General features: G+C 45.2%; 1 protein-coding gene across 1 annotated transcript; it reads left to right on the top strand.

Moving 5' to 3' along the window:
- The first annotated feature begins 7465 nt into the window (after positions 1-7465).
- Positions 7466-15478, top strand: LOC123330314 (cationic amino acid transporter 3). The gene is made up of 11 exons (XM_044931673.2): positions 7466-8733; positions 10000-10155; positions 11913-12090; positions 12418-12530; positions 12700-12922; positions 13097-13236; positions 13339-13441; positions 13611-13807; positions 14006-14172; positions 14649-14757; positions 15169-15478. Exons 1-11 carry the CDS (start codon positions 8307-8309, stop codon positions 15219-15221), a joined length of 1866 nt encoding a protein of 621 aa, XP_044787608.2. The 5' UTR covers positions 7466-8306; the 3' UTR covers positions 15222-15478.
- The last annotated feature ends 571 nt before the right edge of the window (positions 15479-16049 follow it).

Consider the following 16049-nt stretch of genomic DNA (forward strand, 5'->3'; position numbering starts at 1 on the left):
CGGGTGCAGAATAGCCAATGGGTCCATATGGGTCACCATGTCTCTGAGTTAATATGCTCAGGGGGAATCTTCTATCTTCAAGAGCAAAGAGTGAAAATGGTAATTTATATTTAGGATGGCCTAATGCTGGAGCCTGACCTATTGCATATTTTAAAGCATTTATATCTTTATGGCTTTTGTCATTTGTTCAATGGGTCTGGTTGGGTAGAATTTATTAAGGCACAGAGAGATTGGACAATGTGGAAAAAACTAGGTACCGAATTTCTGTAAAATCGTGTTGTTGTTGTTCAATTGCCAAGTCATGTCAGACTCTTTGCAACCTCATGGACTGCAGCTCGTCAGGCTTCCCCGTCCTTCACTATCTCTTGGAGTTTCTTCAAACTCATGTCTACTTAGTCGGAAACCCCCTGAGAGATTTCTTTATTCTGAGAATTGAAAAAGCCAGGATTCTCTCAATTCTTTCAGAATCAATCAGTAAGCCTGTCTTAGTGGTGTGTGTGTGTTTAAAAGTCAAGTCTCACCCTTTGAGACCCCATGGACTGTAGCCTGCCAGGCTCCCCTGTCCATGGGATTCTCCAGGCAAGAATACTGGAGTGGGTTGCTATTTTCTCTTCCAGGGAATCTTCCCGATGCAGGGATCAAACTGGTGTCTTCTGCTTGGCCGGCAGATTCTTTACCACTGAGCCACCTGAGAAGCCCATGAGAAGGGAGTTACTCATCCTTATCCTCAAAATAGATCTTCTTTACCCCAGGGGTTAAAGTAGATGAGCTGTGAGGGTTGGACAATGCAGCCTTGGTTCACACACAGTTCAGGCTGAACCATGTATAAGCCAATTTGACCTCCCCTCAATATGTGAACATTTTCTCCATCACCAGCAGATAAAAATCTTAGAACCCCATGATCCAGCAATTCTACCTCTGAAGATATACCCAGAAGAACTGAAAGCACACTCTGGAAGAGATATTTGTACACCCATGTTCACAGCAACATTATTCGCAATAACTAAAGCATGAGAGCAATCCATGTGCCCACTGACTGAGAAATAGATGAACCGATATGGCAAGCACAAATAATAGAGTATTATTTATCATTAAAAAGGAAGGAAATTCTAACACATACTACAACATGAAGGAACCTCATGAACTCATTCTTCTAAGTGAAATAAACCTGACAGGAAAGGACAAATATTCTGTGATTCCACTTAAATTGAGCATCTGGAGTGGTCAGATTCATCAAGACAGAGAGGAGAAGGGTAATTTCCAGGAACTGGTGGAGAAGAAATAGCTCAGCTGGAATTCCATCACCTCCACCAGCTTTGTTCATAGTGATGCTTCCTAAGGCCCACTTCACTTCACACTCCAGGATGTCTGGCTCTAGGTGAGTGATCACACCATCGTGGTTATCTGGGTCATGAAGATCTTTTTTGTATAGTTCTTCTGTGTATTCTTGTCACCTCCTCTTAATATCTTCTGCTTCTGTTAGGTCCATACCATTTCTGTCCTTTATTGTGCCCGTCTTTGCATGAAATTTTCCCTTGGTATCTCTAATTTTCTTGACAAGATCTCTGATCTTTCCCATTCTATTGTTTTCCTCTATTTCTTTGCATTGAACACTTAGATAGGCTTTCTTATTTCTCCTTGCTATTCTTTGGAACTCTGCATTCAGATGGATATATCTTTCCTCTTCTCCTTTGCCTTTCTCTTGGTTTCTCAGCTATTTGTAAGGCCTCCTCAGACAACCATTTTGCCTTTTTGCATTTCTTTTTCTGGATGATAGTTTTCATCACAGCTGTGAAAGTGCTGCACTTAATATGCCAGCAAATTTGGAAAACTCAGAAGTGGCCACAGGACTGGAAAAGATCAGTTTTCATTCCAATCCCAAATAAAGGAAATGCCAAAGAATGTTCAAACTACCACACCATTGCACCGATCTCACATACTAGCAAAGCAATGCTCAAAATTCTCCAAGGTAGGCTTCAACAGTGTGTGAAACAAGAACTTCCAGATGTTCAAATTTGATTTAGAAAAGGCAGGGGAACCAGAGATCAAATTGCCAACATCCATTGGATCATAGAAAAAACAAGAGAATTCCAGAAAACATCTACTACTGTTTCATTGACCACCTAAAGTCTTTGCTGTGTGGATCACCACAAACTGTGGAAAATTCTTGAAGAAATGGGAATATCAGGCCACCTGACCTGCTTCTTGAGAAATATGTATGCAGATCAAGAAGCAACAGTTAGAACTGGACTAGTTCCAAATTAAGAAAGAAATACATCAAGGCTGTATATTATCACCCTGCTTATTTAACTTATATGCAGAGTACATCATGTGAAATGCAGAGCTGGATGAAGCACAAGCTGGAATGAAGATTGCTGGGAGAAATATCAATAACCTCAGATATGTAGATGACACTACCCTTATGGCAGAAAGTGAAGAGGAACAAAAGAGCCTCTTGATGAAGGTGAAAGAGGAGAGTGAAAAACCTGGCTTCAAACTCAACATTCAAAAAACGAAGATCCTGGCATCCAGCCCCATCACTTCATGGCAAATAGATGGGGAAACAATGGAAACAATGAAAGACTTTATTTTTTTGGTCTCCACAATCACTACAGATGGTGACTGCAGCCATGAAATTAAAAGACGCTTACTCCTTGGAAGGAAAGTTATGACCAACCTAGATAGCATTTTATGAAGCAGAGGCATTACTTTACTGACAAATGTCCATCTAGTCAAATCTATGGTTTTTCCAGTGGTCATGTGTGTGTGTGAGAGTTGGACCATAAAGAAAGCTGAGTGCCAAAGAATTGATGCTTTTGAACTGTAGTGTTGGAGAATACTCTTGAGAGTCCCTTACACTGCAAGGACATCCAACCAGTCCATCCTAAAGGAAATCAGTCTTGAATATTCATTGCAAGGACTGATGCTGAAGCTGAAGTTCCAATACTTTGGCCATCTGATGCAAAGAAGTGACTCATTGGAAAAGATTGTGATGCTGGGAAAGACTGAAGGCAGGAGGAGGAGGGGACAACAGAGGAGGAGATGGTTGGTTGGCATCCCCAATTCAATGGACATGAGTTTGAGCAACTCATGTTGCTCATGAGTTTGAGCAACTCTAGGAGTTGGTGATGGACAGGGAAGCCTGATGTGCTTCAGTCCACGGGGTCACAAAGAATTGGACACGCCATGGCTCCCCACTCCAGTACTGTTGCCTGGAAAATCCCATGGATGGAGGAGCCTGGTAGGCTACAGTCCATAAGGTCGCTAAGAGTCGGTCGCAACTGAGCGACTTCACTTTCACTTTCCACTTTCATGCATTGGAAAAGGAAATGGCAACCCACTCCAGTGTTCTTGCCTGGAGAATCCCATGGGCGGAGAAGCCTGATAGGCTGCAGTCCATGGGTTGCACAGAATCGGACACGACTGAAGCGACTTAGCAGCAGCAGCAGTAGAGCAAACTGAACTGAACTGGCGGAGGAGAAAGAGGGAGTTGCTGATGAATGGGTACAGAGCTGAAGTTCTTCAAGGTGAAAAAAGTCCTGGGGTTTGGTTGCACAAAGTGTGTATGCACTTACTACTACTGATATGGAGACTTAATGGTTAAAATGGTCAATTTTAAGTTATGTGTGTTTTACCACAATAATAATAAAAAAAGCCCTCTCAGAATCTCCCCTGAGGGTAACCACATAAGTGTCAAGGGCTGACAACAACACTGAAGATGCTCCCCGCCCACCCAACCCCATCTCCACCCCACCAACCCAGGGGTGAAGACTGTCTTCTGTGCTCAGGACTCCCCACTTCGGTTCCTGGAGATGTCTCAGCTCCAGCCCTGCACGGCTTACCCTCAGCCTCCCTGACTGACTCAGTACTCCAGGCTCTGCTTCAAGGCTCCAGTAAGTCTTGGGTTACTGTCTTCTGTGGGAGATTGGGTGCTGAGTTCACATCCTCCCAAAGAGACCTCAGCAATCCCAGAGTGTGGGGGGAGGGGGGGGAGGTCAGCTCAGCACCAGCCGGAGGGTGGAGAGACCGATTTTCCAGATGAAAGCAGGAGCTGGGACCTACAGATGCAGGTGAAAAGAGAAGTGTGTGTGTGTGCCGGGGAAGGGGAGTGACTGGATCAGTGTCCTTGCATATAAGACTATTTTGACTCATGTACAAACAGTGATTATGCTCGCACAGTGAATGTGACCTGTGCACCACTGACTTCACTCCTCACTCTACTGTCTGCTCTTCGTGTCTGCAGATGTAGGGGTGACTAGGAGGAACTCGAGCACCCACGGATGTGGGTATTCCTGAGGGGCGACTGTTTGGTAATTTATATTATATCATGTTGAGGTTTGCTACTAACAGCAACTCTGTGAAGCTGGCTCTATTATTTACCATGGGCAGCAGATTAGGAAAGTGGTGGTAAAACACACATAACATAAAATTTACCATCTTAACCACTTTAAGTGTACAGTTAAGCAATGTTGAATATATTAAAATTGTTGTGCATCCAATTGTCAGCACTCTCCTCATCTTGTAAACTTGAAACTGTGTCCCCATTTAGCAATAACTCTCTGTTTTTCCCTTCACCCCAGCTCTGGAGAAACAACTATTTTTTTCTTTCTACCTCTAAATTTGACTACTTTAGGAACTTCACACAGGAAGAAATAGACATGTTTGTCATTCTGTGACTGTGAAATCACTTATCATAATGTCCCAATGGTCCCTCCACATTGTAGCATGGCCCAAAATTTCCTACCTTTTTCATTCTGAATAATATCCCGATATTTATAGACCACATTGTGTATATCTGTTCTTTCCTGCATGTACCTTTGGGCTGCTTCCAACTTTTAGCTATTGTGAATAATGCTGCTATGAGTATGGGTGTACAAATATTTCTTTGAGATCCCATTTTCAGTTCTCTTGGCTGTACACCCACAGGAGAAATTGCTGGATCACATAGTAAATGCATTTTTAGTTTTTGGAGGAACCACCATAGCAGCTGCACCATTCTACATTCCTACTAACTGTGCACCATGGCTCATCAGCCAGTTTAAACAAGAGGGAAACAGAGGACCAGAGAAGTAAATGAATTGTTCAAAGGCACAGGTGGTATCAGATTCCAACCATACTTTTCCCGCTCTTTGAATGTTTATTCTTAACCAAAATGCTAAACTTGGACTTTGGAGTATCACAGGCAGAAATCCCATGGCAGTAACTTGTGGTCACTGGGTCATCCTAGCCCTGCAGACCAGTGTAGTGAGGGGACGCTTCATGCCCCAAAGGAGCAGGAAACAGAGTCCTGTCATTTCTGATTCAGAATGAAGGTTAGTCCCTCCCTCCAGTTGGGAGGCCACTCTGGTTTGATGCTTTGACTGAGCTGGGCCACAATCTGTCCCTCCTACAAATTCCATCTCCTTCGGCAGCAAAGCAGAGTTCCTATTCCATGTCACTCTGTGACTGATGAAACAGGAAGATAACAAATTTCAGGATCCTTGGTGAAGAAATGTGTGGAGTCTGAGCTCTGATCATCAGGCTCCTAAAGGATCACTTCAAGCATATCAAAGAAGGGAGGGAATAATGATAATAATAAAGTTCCCTGTTTTATGGCGTGAAAGTGAAAGTGTTAGTCGATCAGTTCAGTTCTGTTCTGTTCGGTCGCTCAGTCATGTCCGACTCTTTGTGACCCTATGAATCGCAGCACGCCAGGCTTCCCTGTCCATCACCATCTCCTGGAGTTCACTCAAACTCATGTCCATCGAGTCAGTGAGGCCATCCAGCAATCTCATCCTCTGTCATCCCCTTCTCCTCCTGTTCCCAATCCCTCCCAGCATCAGAGTCTTTTCCAATGAGTCAACTCTTCTCATGAGGTGGTCAAAGTACTGGAGTTTCAACTTTAGCATCATTCCTTCCAAAGAACACCCAGGACCGATTTCCTTCAGAATGGACTGGTTGGATCTCCTTTCAATCCAAGGGACTCTCAAGAGTCTTCTCCAACACCACAGTTCAAAACCATCAATTCTTCAGCGCTCAGATTTCTTCACAGTCCAACTCTCACATCCATACATGACCACTGGAAAAACCATAGCCTTGACTAAATGGACCTTTGTTGGCAAAGTAATGTCTCTGCTTTTGAATATGCTATCTAGGTTGGTCATAACTTTCCTTCCAAAGAGTAAGTGTCTTTTAATTTCATGGCTGCAATCACTATCTGCAGTGATTTTGGAGCCCAGAAAAATAAAGTCTGACAGTGTTTCCACTGTTTCCCCATCTATTTCCCATGAAGTGATGGGACCAGATGTCATGACCTTCGTTTTCTGAATGTTGAGCTTTAAGCCAACTTTTTCACTCTCCTCTTTCACTTTCATCAAGAGGCTTTTGAGTCCCTCTTCACTTTCTGCCATAAGCGTGGTATCATCTGCATATCTGACGTTATTGGTATTTCCCCAGCGATCTTGATTCCAGCTTCTGCTTCTTCCAGCCCAGCATTTCTCATGATGTACTCTGCATAGAAGTTAAATAAGCAGGGTGACAGCATACAGCCTTGATGAACTCCTTTTCCTATTTGGAGCCAGTCTGTTGTTCCATGTCCAGTTCTAACTGTTGCTTCCTGACCTGCATACAGGTTTCTCAAGAGGTAGATGAGGTGGGCTGGTATTCCCAGGTCTTTAAGAATTTTCCACTGTTTATTGTGATCTACACAGACAAAGACTTTTGCATAGTCAATAAAGCAGTAATAGATATTTTTCCGGAACTCTCTTGCTTTTTAGATGATCCAGTGGATGTTGGCAATTTGATCTCTGGCTCCTCTGCCTTTTCTAAAATCAGCTTGAACATCTGGAAGTTGATGGTTCACGTATTGCTGAAGCCTGGCTTGGAGAATTTTGAGCATTACCTTACTAGCGTGTGAGATGAGTGCAATTGTGTGGTAATTTGAGCATTCTTTGGCATTGCCTTTCTTTGGGATTGGAATGAAAACTGACCTTTTCCAGTCCTGTGGCCACTGCTGAGTTTTCCAAATGTGCTGGCATATTGAGTGCAGCACTTTCACAGCATCATCTTTCAGGATTTGAAATAGCTCAACTGGAATTCCATCACCTCTACTAGCTTTGTTTTTAGTGATGCTTTCTAAGGCCCACTTGACTTCACATTCAAGGATGTCTGGCTCTAGGTCAGTGATCACACCATCGTGATTATCTTGGTCATGAAGATCTTTTTTGTACAGTTCTTCTATGTATTCTTGCCACCTCTTCTCAATATCTTCTGCTTCTGTTAGGTCCATACCATTTCTGTCCTTTATTGTGCCCATCTTTGCATGAAATGTTCCCTTGGTATCTCTAATTTTCTTGAAGTGTTCTCTAGTCTTTCCCATTCTGTCTCTCAGTATTGTCCAACTCTTTACGACCCTATGGACACTTCCTCCTCTGCCTGTGGAATTCTCCATGCAACTCTACTGGAGTGGGTTTTCATTCTCTTCTCCTGGAGAACTTCCTGACCCAGAGATTGAGTACAGGAAGACAAACAGTGGTATGTAGCTTGTGCAGAATCAGATAAGCTAATATGTAGCAGAGTGAAATTTGAACCAACCAATGGATTTCTATTCAAAAGTCAGCATTCTTAACCACTCAACTCACACCAACTAAGCAGCTACTCTGTGCCTGCACTTTGCTGGAAGCCTTTGCTTCTGTAGGAGCAGAAAATTTTCCTGTATCAAGTGCTTTGACTGGTCTAATAATTAAATTGGCATAAGTTAGATTAACAAGTTTAATTTGTTATGTATTGGAGCCCCATGAAAACTCAAAGACAGGCATTTGAGGCTTATATGCCCTCCCCCCTGAGCTAAGGAGAAGGGGTTAAGGATCTGAGGCTTCAAAAGGGAGGAAGACAACCCACAGGAGGATGGGAAGAGCTAGTGCTTGGGAAGCAAACATTTGCTGCTCCAGACAGGTAAGTCTTTCTGAGATAAAAAGCTATCCCTGATAAATGACTCTCTTCCTGGCATAAGTCGCCTAATCTACATTATTTTGAGCAGTTAAAGCAGAGACAGGGAACTTCTCCTGAGTCTGCTGGGTCTTAATTGACTGTAGCTCAAAGCAACCTGCGTGCCAAAGTGGGACATTTGGGGGAGACATAATCTTCTCACCTTCACTTCTCTTTAAGCAAACTTTCTAGTAACTTCGAATCATATTAAGAGCCTTCTTTATGTTTAAGAAACCAAAGCTCACAGGTGGAGAACTTGGCCAATTGTCCTTTGACCACTTGGTCCCCTTCATGCTGTTCATCTGTGAAACTCCCAGGACCAAGGGTGGATAACAGTCTTGATGGCTTTGTGTCTGGTTTTCTCAGCAGATCTTACTTCCTCAACTCTGTCTAGGATGCGATGTCAGGATGTTCACCAATTTGGTCAGAAGCTGGTTCGAAGGCAACAGTTGAAGCCCACTGAGGGGTCTGAGAGTCCCAAGGCCCGTCACCTGAACACTCTTGACCTGGTGGTCTTGGGTGTGGCCAGCACGCTGGGGGCCGGCGCGTACATCCTGGTAGGAGAAGTGGCCATGTTCATCGCTGGACCAGCGATCGTCATCTCCTTCTTGGTGGCCGCCCTGTCTTCTGTGTTGTCTGGGCTCTGCTATGCCGAGTTTGGGACACGGGTCTCATGGACCGGTTCTGCGCATCTCTACAGCTACATCAGTGTGGGAGAACTGTGGGCTTTCGTCACTGGTTGGAACCTCATACTAGCTTATGTCATTGGTGAGATGATGGGTGGAAAAGGTGTGGGGCTTGAGATCAGAAATTGGGAGTGAGGATTGGGTATTCAGGCATTCACGAGCACTTTGTGAAAGTGCTTTCACTTTGTTGGAGGAGGAGGAGGGTAATAGTGTCAGGAAAACTCGAAAACTTCATTCTACTCAGCTTTCTCCTGCTTTCTTAAATGATGGAACAAGAACTCAGAGGAAAGGGAACTGTCGGGAGTCGGTGAGAGGGAGGTGTGTCCCACAGGCTCCTCCCCTCACTATATTGACGTCTCTGCTCAGTTGTTGTATTCATGGGATTTCCCTTTACCACTTGATTTAAGATTTCAACCCTCATCTCCCATCTTTCCTGTTGCCACTTCACTATTTTCTTACATAACGTTGATCACCTGCTAATGTGTTAATAGTTGACCTATTTGGTGATCATTTGTACCTAACTTTCCCCACCTCATGAAGAACTCTTTGAGAGTAGGTATTGATGCAAAATCTTGGCTCTCTGTGCACCAACACCAAACAGAAATACAGAGACAGAGTCATGAAGGAGAAGGAGAGAGTGGCTTTATTTCTTTGCCAGGAAAAGGGGGAACATAGTAGGATAGTGCCTTAATAACAGTGTCCCCACTCCCCGGGGAATAGGGAGAGAATATATAGTCAGGGCTCCTGGTCAGAGCTATCGTGACAAGCTCACGGTATGTGCAGAGTCTCAGGTGATTAGGTCTCCTAATTTTTTTTTTTAAGTTTTTCCTTCTTTTTTTCTTTTCATGAATATTTATTTATTTGATTGTGTCAGGTCTTAGCTACAGCACACAAGATCTTTCATTGTGGGGCATGGACTCTCTAGTTGTGATGCTCACATTTAGTTGCTCTGTGCCACATGGGATCTTAGTTCCCTGACCAGGAATCGAACGTGAGTCCCTTCATTGCAAGGCAGATTCTTAACCACTGGACCATCAGGAAAGCAACCAACAAACCACCTAATATTGATGAGCTTCCGTGTTCCCTTTAATCTTGCCTCAGGTGGTTTCTTGGCCTCCCTGCCTTGATTAGCAACTCTTTGAATCTGTCCTTTGGAACTCAGGGAAGGTCAGGGAGGCTGGAGTTTTGCCTACAAGAAATGGGGGACAAAAAGGCCTCTGTGCCCAGAGTCCCACAGAGCCCTGCTCAGCATCAGTATTTTGTAATTTCCCCCCAAAATATATCCTGTGGCACACAGAGGGCTTCAATTTAGGTTTGTTAACAAATGTTCCTTCTGCTGCTGCTGCAGCCGTTGCAAGTGTGGCCAGGGCCTGGAGCCACACCTTCGACAGCCTGATTGGGAACCACATCTCTCAGGCGTTAGAGGGAACTTTCTCTCCGTATATGCCCTACTTCCTGGCCAACCCAGATTTTGTTGCACTGGCCGTGTTGCTGCTTCTCACTGGTAAGCTGGGGATTTTCATGATACGACGGGAAGGGTGGGGTGTGGAGGGGGAAAGGGGGTGGGGAAGGCTTGGGGTAGCAGCATGGTAGGGGATTAGATCTGGGAAGAATGGTCTGCGGTATGAGAGACAGGAAGGCAAGACATAGACCGTTATTTCCCACCCTTGGCATTACTGATCTTCTAGGCTGGAACAGCCTGGGTGTGGGGGCTAACCTGTGACTGTAGGGTTTTCTTAATTTAATCATTGTTGGATGTGTAGCATCTATGAACTATGTTCAGTAGATATGGGTGACACCAACCCCCCAAATTGTGACAATCAGAATGTCTCCAGGGAGTTTCTTGGTGGCTTCACCTCAGATCAGTTGCTCAGTCATGTCCAACTCTTTGCAACCCCATGGAGTGCAGCACGCCAGGCTTCCCTGTCCATCACCAACTCCCGGAGCTTGCTCAAACTCATGTCCATTGAGTCAGTCATGCCATCCAACCATCTCATCCTCTGTCATCCCCTTCTCCTCCCACTTACAATCTTTCCAAGCATCAGGGTCTTTTCCAATGAGTCAGTTCTTTGCATCATGTGACCAAAATATTGGAGTTTCAGCTTCAGCATCAGTCCTTCCAGTGAATATTCAGACTGATTTCCTTTAGGATGGACTGATTGGATCTCCTTGCAGTGCAAGGGACTCTCTAGAGTCTTCTCCAACACAGCAGGTCAAAAGAAGCAATTCTTCAGTGCTCAGCTTTCTTTATATAGTCCAACTCTCACATCCATACATGACTACTGGAAAAACCATAGCTTGGACTAGATGGGCCTTTGTTGGCAAAGTAATGTCTCGCTTTTGAATATGCTATCTAGGTTGGTCATAACTTTTCTTCCAAGGAGTAAGCATCTTTTAGTTTCATGCCTGCAGTCACCATCTGCAGTGATTTTGGAGCCCAACAAAATAAAGTCTGACACTGTTTCCACCGTTTCCCCATCTATTTCCCATGAAGTGATGGGACCAGATGCAATGATCTTAGTTTTTTGAATGTTGAGTTTTAAGCCAGCCTTTTCACTCTCCTCTTTCACTTTCATCAAGAGGCTCTTCAGTTCCTCTTCACCTTCTGTTACAAGGGTGGTGTCATTTGTGTATCTGGTGGTTTAGTGGTTAGGATTCTGGGTTTTCACTGCCATGGCCCAGGTTCATCCGTGGCAAGGGAATGGAGATGCTATGAACCATGGCATGGCCAAAAAATGAACCCAAAACAAAAAAAAGAGAGTGTCTCCAGACATTGCCAACAGTCTCTTGGGGAACAAAACCACTCCCAGCTGAAAAGTATTTACTTAGACTGACAAGTTTCTTCCTCTGTACTGAGACCAAACTTTTTTTTTCAATTAAGAGAAAATTTACATAGCATAAAATTAACCATTTAATTATTTCCCCCAATTTAGTTAACTGACATCCAACATTATCTAAGTTTAAAGTGTACTACATGATGATTTGATAGACATGTCTACTGTGAGATGACTGCCACAGTAAGAAACAAGCTACCTTAAAGTGTATTTAGTGGGACTTCGTACCTTCACAGTGTTGTATAACCATCACCCCCATGTAGTTCCAAACAGTTGCATCACAACCAAGGGAAACCCTGCACCCACTGAGCAGTCACTGTCTATCTATCCACCACCATCAGCCCTCCTGACACTGTAGCCACTGGTCTGCTTTCTGTCTCTAGGGATTTGGTTATTTTGGGTGTCTCATATTCCATCTTTCCCACAGGACTACTGGTTCTAAGAGCTCCTGAGTCAACCCTGCTTTACAGAGTGTTCACAGGCATCATCGTTTTGGTTCTCAGCTTCATCATCATTTCTGGTTTCATTAAGGGAGACCTGCACAACTGGAAGCTCACGGAACAGGACTACACATTGAACACATCTGAATCCATTGGCACCTCTAGGTTAGGAGGGTTCTCTTGTCCATAGCGACACTTGTGTGAAAGTGGATGCAAGCCTGGAAATCTGGTGGGGACTAAAGTGTGGCAACCCACTCCAGCATTCTTACCTGGATAATCCCATGGACAGAGGAGCCTGGCAGGCTACAGCCCATGGGGTCGAAAGAGTCTGTCATGACTAAATGAGTAAACCACCACCAAAGAGACCTGGGCTGATGGATCTCAGTGATGGGGGTCCTGGAGCCCAGCACTTGATATATGAAGGGAAGAGTCCAGTAGAGATGACTGAACTCACCTCACCCATGTTCTTCCTCATTCCTTCTCTCACCATAGGTTGGGCCCTCTGGGTTCCGGAGGGTTTGCACCTTTTGGCTTTGATGGGATTCTCCAGGGAGAAGCTATGTGTTTCTACATGTTTACTGGTTTTGATGCCATTGTCACTAAAGGTAATATAGTCACTGTGCTTCTCATCAGGGGTTTGGCCACAGATTAGGCTGCCCTTGGGCATAGGGGTTGGAAGAAGGATAAGCTGCTTTTGATGGTGCAAGAGGGAAGGGGATATTGTGCTTTCGCTCCCTGTGTTTTCCTAACCTAGTACATCTATGCATCCTGCAGGGGAAGAAGCCCTAAATCCTCAGCGGTCCATCCCCGTGAGCACCATGATCACGATCTTCATCTGCTTTTTGGTGTGCTTTGGTGTCTCAGCAGCACTCACCCTCATGGTGCCCTACTACCAGATTCATCCTGACAGCCCCTTGCCAGAGGCTTTCCTCCTTGTTGGGTGGGGCCCTGCCAGATATGTCGTGGCTGTTGGCACCCTCTGTGCTCTTACATCCAGGTCAGTATCATGGCTTTCTCCCCATTGACCGTCAGGTGCTCTGGTATCCCGGCCCTTGGGATTGAGAGACAAGAAGGAAGGACACCTGGCACCATGTAGACTAGAGCATGGAAGCCCCGGTCCTCCCTTCCTGTCTCTCCATGTCCTTATCTACATTTCCATCTTCTTTTCCAGTCTCCTAGGTGATATGTTCCCCATGCCTCGGGTGATATACGTGATGGCAGAGGACGGACTCCTTTTTCGAGGACTTGCCCAGATCCATGCCAACACAGGCACCCCTGTCATGGCCATCATGTCTTCTGGAAACCTTGCAGGTGAATAAACAAAACCCATCCGTTGTTTGATCATTTCCTTACCTTTGATATTTCCGGCTGTTTCTCACTCCCTTCCCTACCTTGTCTGTGCCCTCATCCTAGCGGTCATGGCGTTACTCTTCAAGTTCAGCGATCTGGTGGACCTCCTATCAATCGGGACCCTGCTTGCTTACTCCCTGGTGGCTCTCTCTGTGCTTGCCCTCAGGTGAGACTCTGCTACACCTTGTCTGGGGGTCGTGGACTCAAGGGGAGCTAAGACTCTTCTAGCTTTATGTCCTGCTCTGCTGAAGTCGGGAAATAGTTGGATTAAACTCTCTGATGATGGATGAGTATATGGTCTGTTGTTAATATTGCCTTAATATCCTCTCACTCAGGTACCAGCTGGATCAGAAGTTCAGCAAGGAGAAAACAGAGGAGGAAATTGAGATGAAACTTAGAGTTGAAGAAAACCCTTCAGACCTTGTATCTGAAGCAGGAAACTCAAACATTCTGAAGAGTCTGTGGTTCCCTACCAGCACCATCCCCACCCGGAAATCTGGCCAGATTGTCTATGGATGTGACTTCCTACTTGGTGAGCAATGGGACTTCTCATTGGTGGTATTCTGAAATTGACAGGACGGGTTGGAAATATGTGTCTTTTTCAGCTACGAAGTAGTAGAAAAATGATGGCCCTTCCTGATGTGGGCAGCCTGCAGAGGGGTGTGGTCTGAGGTCCTGATATCTTTGTCTTCTGGGTCCAGCCTGTTTTCCTCCATCTTGACCCTTGCAGTTCTCCTGCTGATCATCCTGAGCCTGATCCTGGCCCAGTGGCCCATCCAGTTCTTCTCTGGAGACCCCGTGCTCACAACAGTGGCTGTGCTGCTGCTGCTGCTCATCACTGGGGTCACGGCCATCATCTGGAGGCAGCCCCAGAGCCCCTCTCCTCTTCCGTTCAGGGTAGGTGAGGGACTTCCCTGGTGGTCCAGTGGTTAAAAATATACCTTGCCATGCAGGGGATGTAGGTTAGATTCCTGGTGGGGGAACAAATATCCGATATGCTGCAGGGCAAATAAGCCCATGACCCACAACTAGAGAAGCCTTTGGGCCACAAATCAGTTCTGACGCAGCCAAATTAATTCGTTAATTAATTTTTTAAAAGTAGGTGACCTTTTGTGCCCAAACTATTCACCTTAAGTGAATGAAGTCTATCTGCTTTGAGGTCTAAACATCCTTTACTGAATGTGGGAAGACAGGAAATTGCTCAAATCAATGGACCCTTCCCTGATCCACACTCAATGCTTCACATACCCAGTTTCAGTAGGCACTGAAGACACAGCTTCAATAGGACTGGAGTCTTCCTGCCCACATGTGGGTTGCGGGCTCCTTTTCTGACATCTGGGCTGTGTTCAGGGATGAACTGACTCTGCCCACAGGTCCCTGCTCTGCCTGTCTTCCCACTGGTGAACATCTTTCTGAACGTTTATCTGATGATGCAGATGACTTCTGGGGCCTGGATCCAATTCAGTGTCTGGAATGCCATTGGTAAGTGGTTTTCTGGGATTAAGAGATCTCTCAGTTGACTGATCCCCATCCTCTTCCTAACATCACTCCCGTATTCTGTGTCAGACACCCTCATAGGAGACCTAGTGAGCAAGTGTGGGGTTCCCTGGTGTCTCAGTGGTAAAAAATCCACCTGCCAATGCAGGAAATGTAAGAGACATGGGTTTGATACCTGGATCAGGAAGATCCCCTGGAGGAGGAAATAGCAACCCACTCCACTACTCTTCACTGGAGAATCTCATGGACAGAGGAGCCTGGAGGGCTATGGTCCATGGGGTCACAAAAGAGTCAGTCACGACTGAGGGACTGAGCATGCACACGAGTGTGTACAGGACTGTGTATCAGTAAGGAGAGTACCTACTTTCCCTTCTCATCGTCTCATTTCCCTACTAGGATTTGCCGTATACTTTGGCTATGGGATCCGACATAGCCTGGAGGAGAACTAGAAGCAACAGCCTCCACCTCCCAAACTCTTCACTCAAGCATCCCTGCTGCTGAATCATCTTAACCACAGGACATAGATGCCATGTGGAATCTCTTCATATGCTAGAGCAATCTTCTGGTTAAAGGGGCACTTTAAGCCTCTATGGACTATGAAGGTGCAATGCATTTCAGTTCAGTTCAGTTCAGTCGCTCAGTCATGTCCGACTCTTCCTAACTCATGAACTGCAGCACACCAGGTCTCCCTGTCCATCACCAACTCCCAGAGTCTACCCAAACTCATGTCCATTGAGTTGGTGATGCCATGCAACCATCTCATCCTCTGTCGTCCCCTTCTCCTCCTGCCCTCAAATTTCGCATCATCAGGGTCTTTTCAAATAAGTCAGCTCTTCGAATAAGGTGACCAAAGTATTGGAGTTTTAGCTTCAACATTACTCCTTCCAATGAACACCCAGGACTGATCTCCTTTAGGATGGATTGGTTGGATCTCCTTGCAATCCAAGGGACTCTTGAGAATATTCTCCAACACCACAGTTCAAAAGCATCAATTCTTCTGCACTCAGCTTTCTATATAGTCCAATTCTCTCATCCATACATGACTACTGGAAAAACCATAGCCTTGACTAGATGGACCTTTGTTGACCAAATAATGTGTCTGCTTTTTAATATTCTGTCTAGTTTGGTCATAATTTCATTGCAAGGAGTAAGCATCTTTTAATTTCATGGCTGCAATCACCATCTGCAGTGATTTTGGAGCCCAGAAAAATAAAGTCAGTCACTGTTTGCCTTGTTTTCCCATCTATTTGCCATGAAGTGATGGGACGAGATGCCAT

The sequence above is a fragment of the Bubalus bubalis genome, chromosome 18 (genome assembly GCF_019923935.1).
Source record: "Bubalus bubalis isolate 160015118507 breed Murrah chromosome 18, NDDB_SH_1, whole genome shotgun sequence".
Taxonomy (NCBI): domain Eukaryota; kingdom Metazoa; phylum Chordata; class Mammalia; order Artiodactyla; family Bovidae; genus Bubalus; species Bubalus bubalis.

Excerpts from the sequence above, each read along its gene's own strand:
- LOC123330314 (XM_044931673.2), top strand. The coding sequence starts at position 8,307 with ATGGCTTTGTGTCTGGTTTTCTCAGCAGATCTTACTTCCTCAACTCTG. Across the intron at positions 12,923-13,096 it reads CTCTGTGCTCTTACATCCAG|TCTCCTAGGTGATATGTTCC; the intron begins GTCAGTATCATG and ends CTTCTTTTCCAG. Across the intron at positions 14,173-14,648 it reads CCTCTCCTCTTCCGTTCAGG|GTCCCTGCTCTGCCTGTCTT; the intron begins GTAGGTGAGGGA and ends CTCTGCCCACAG.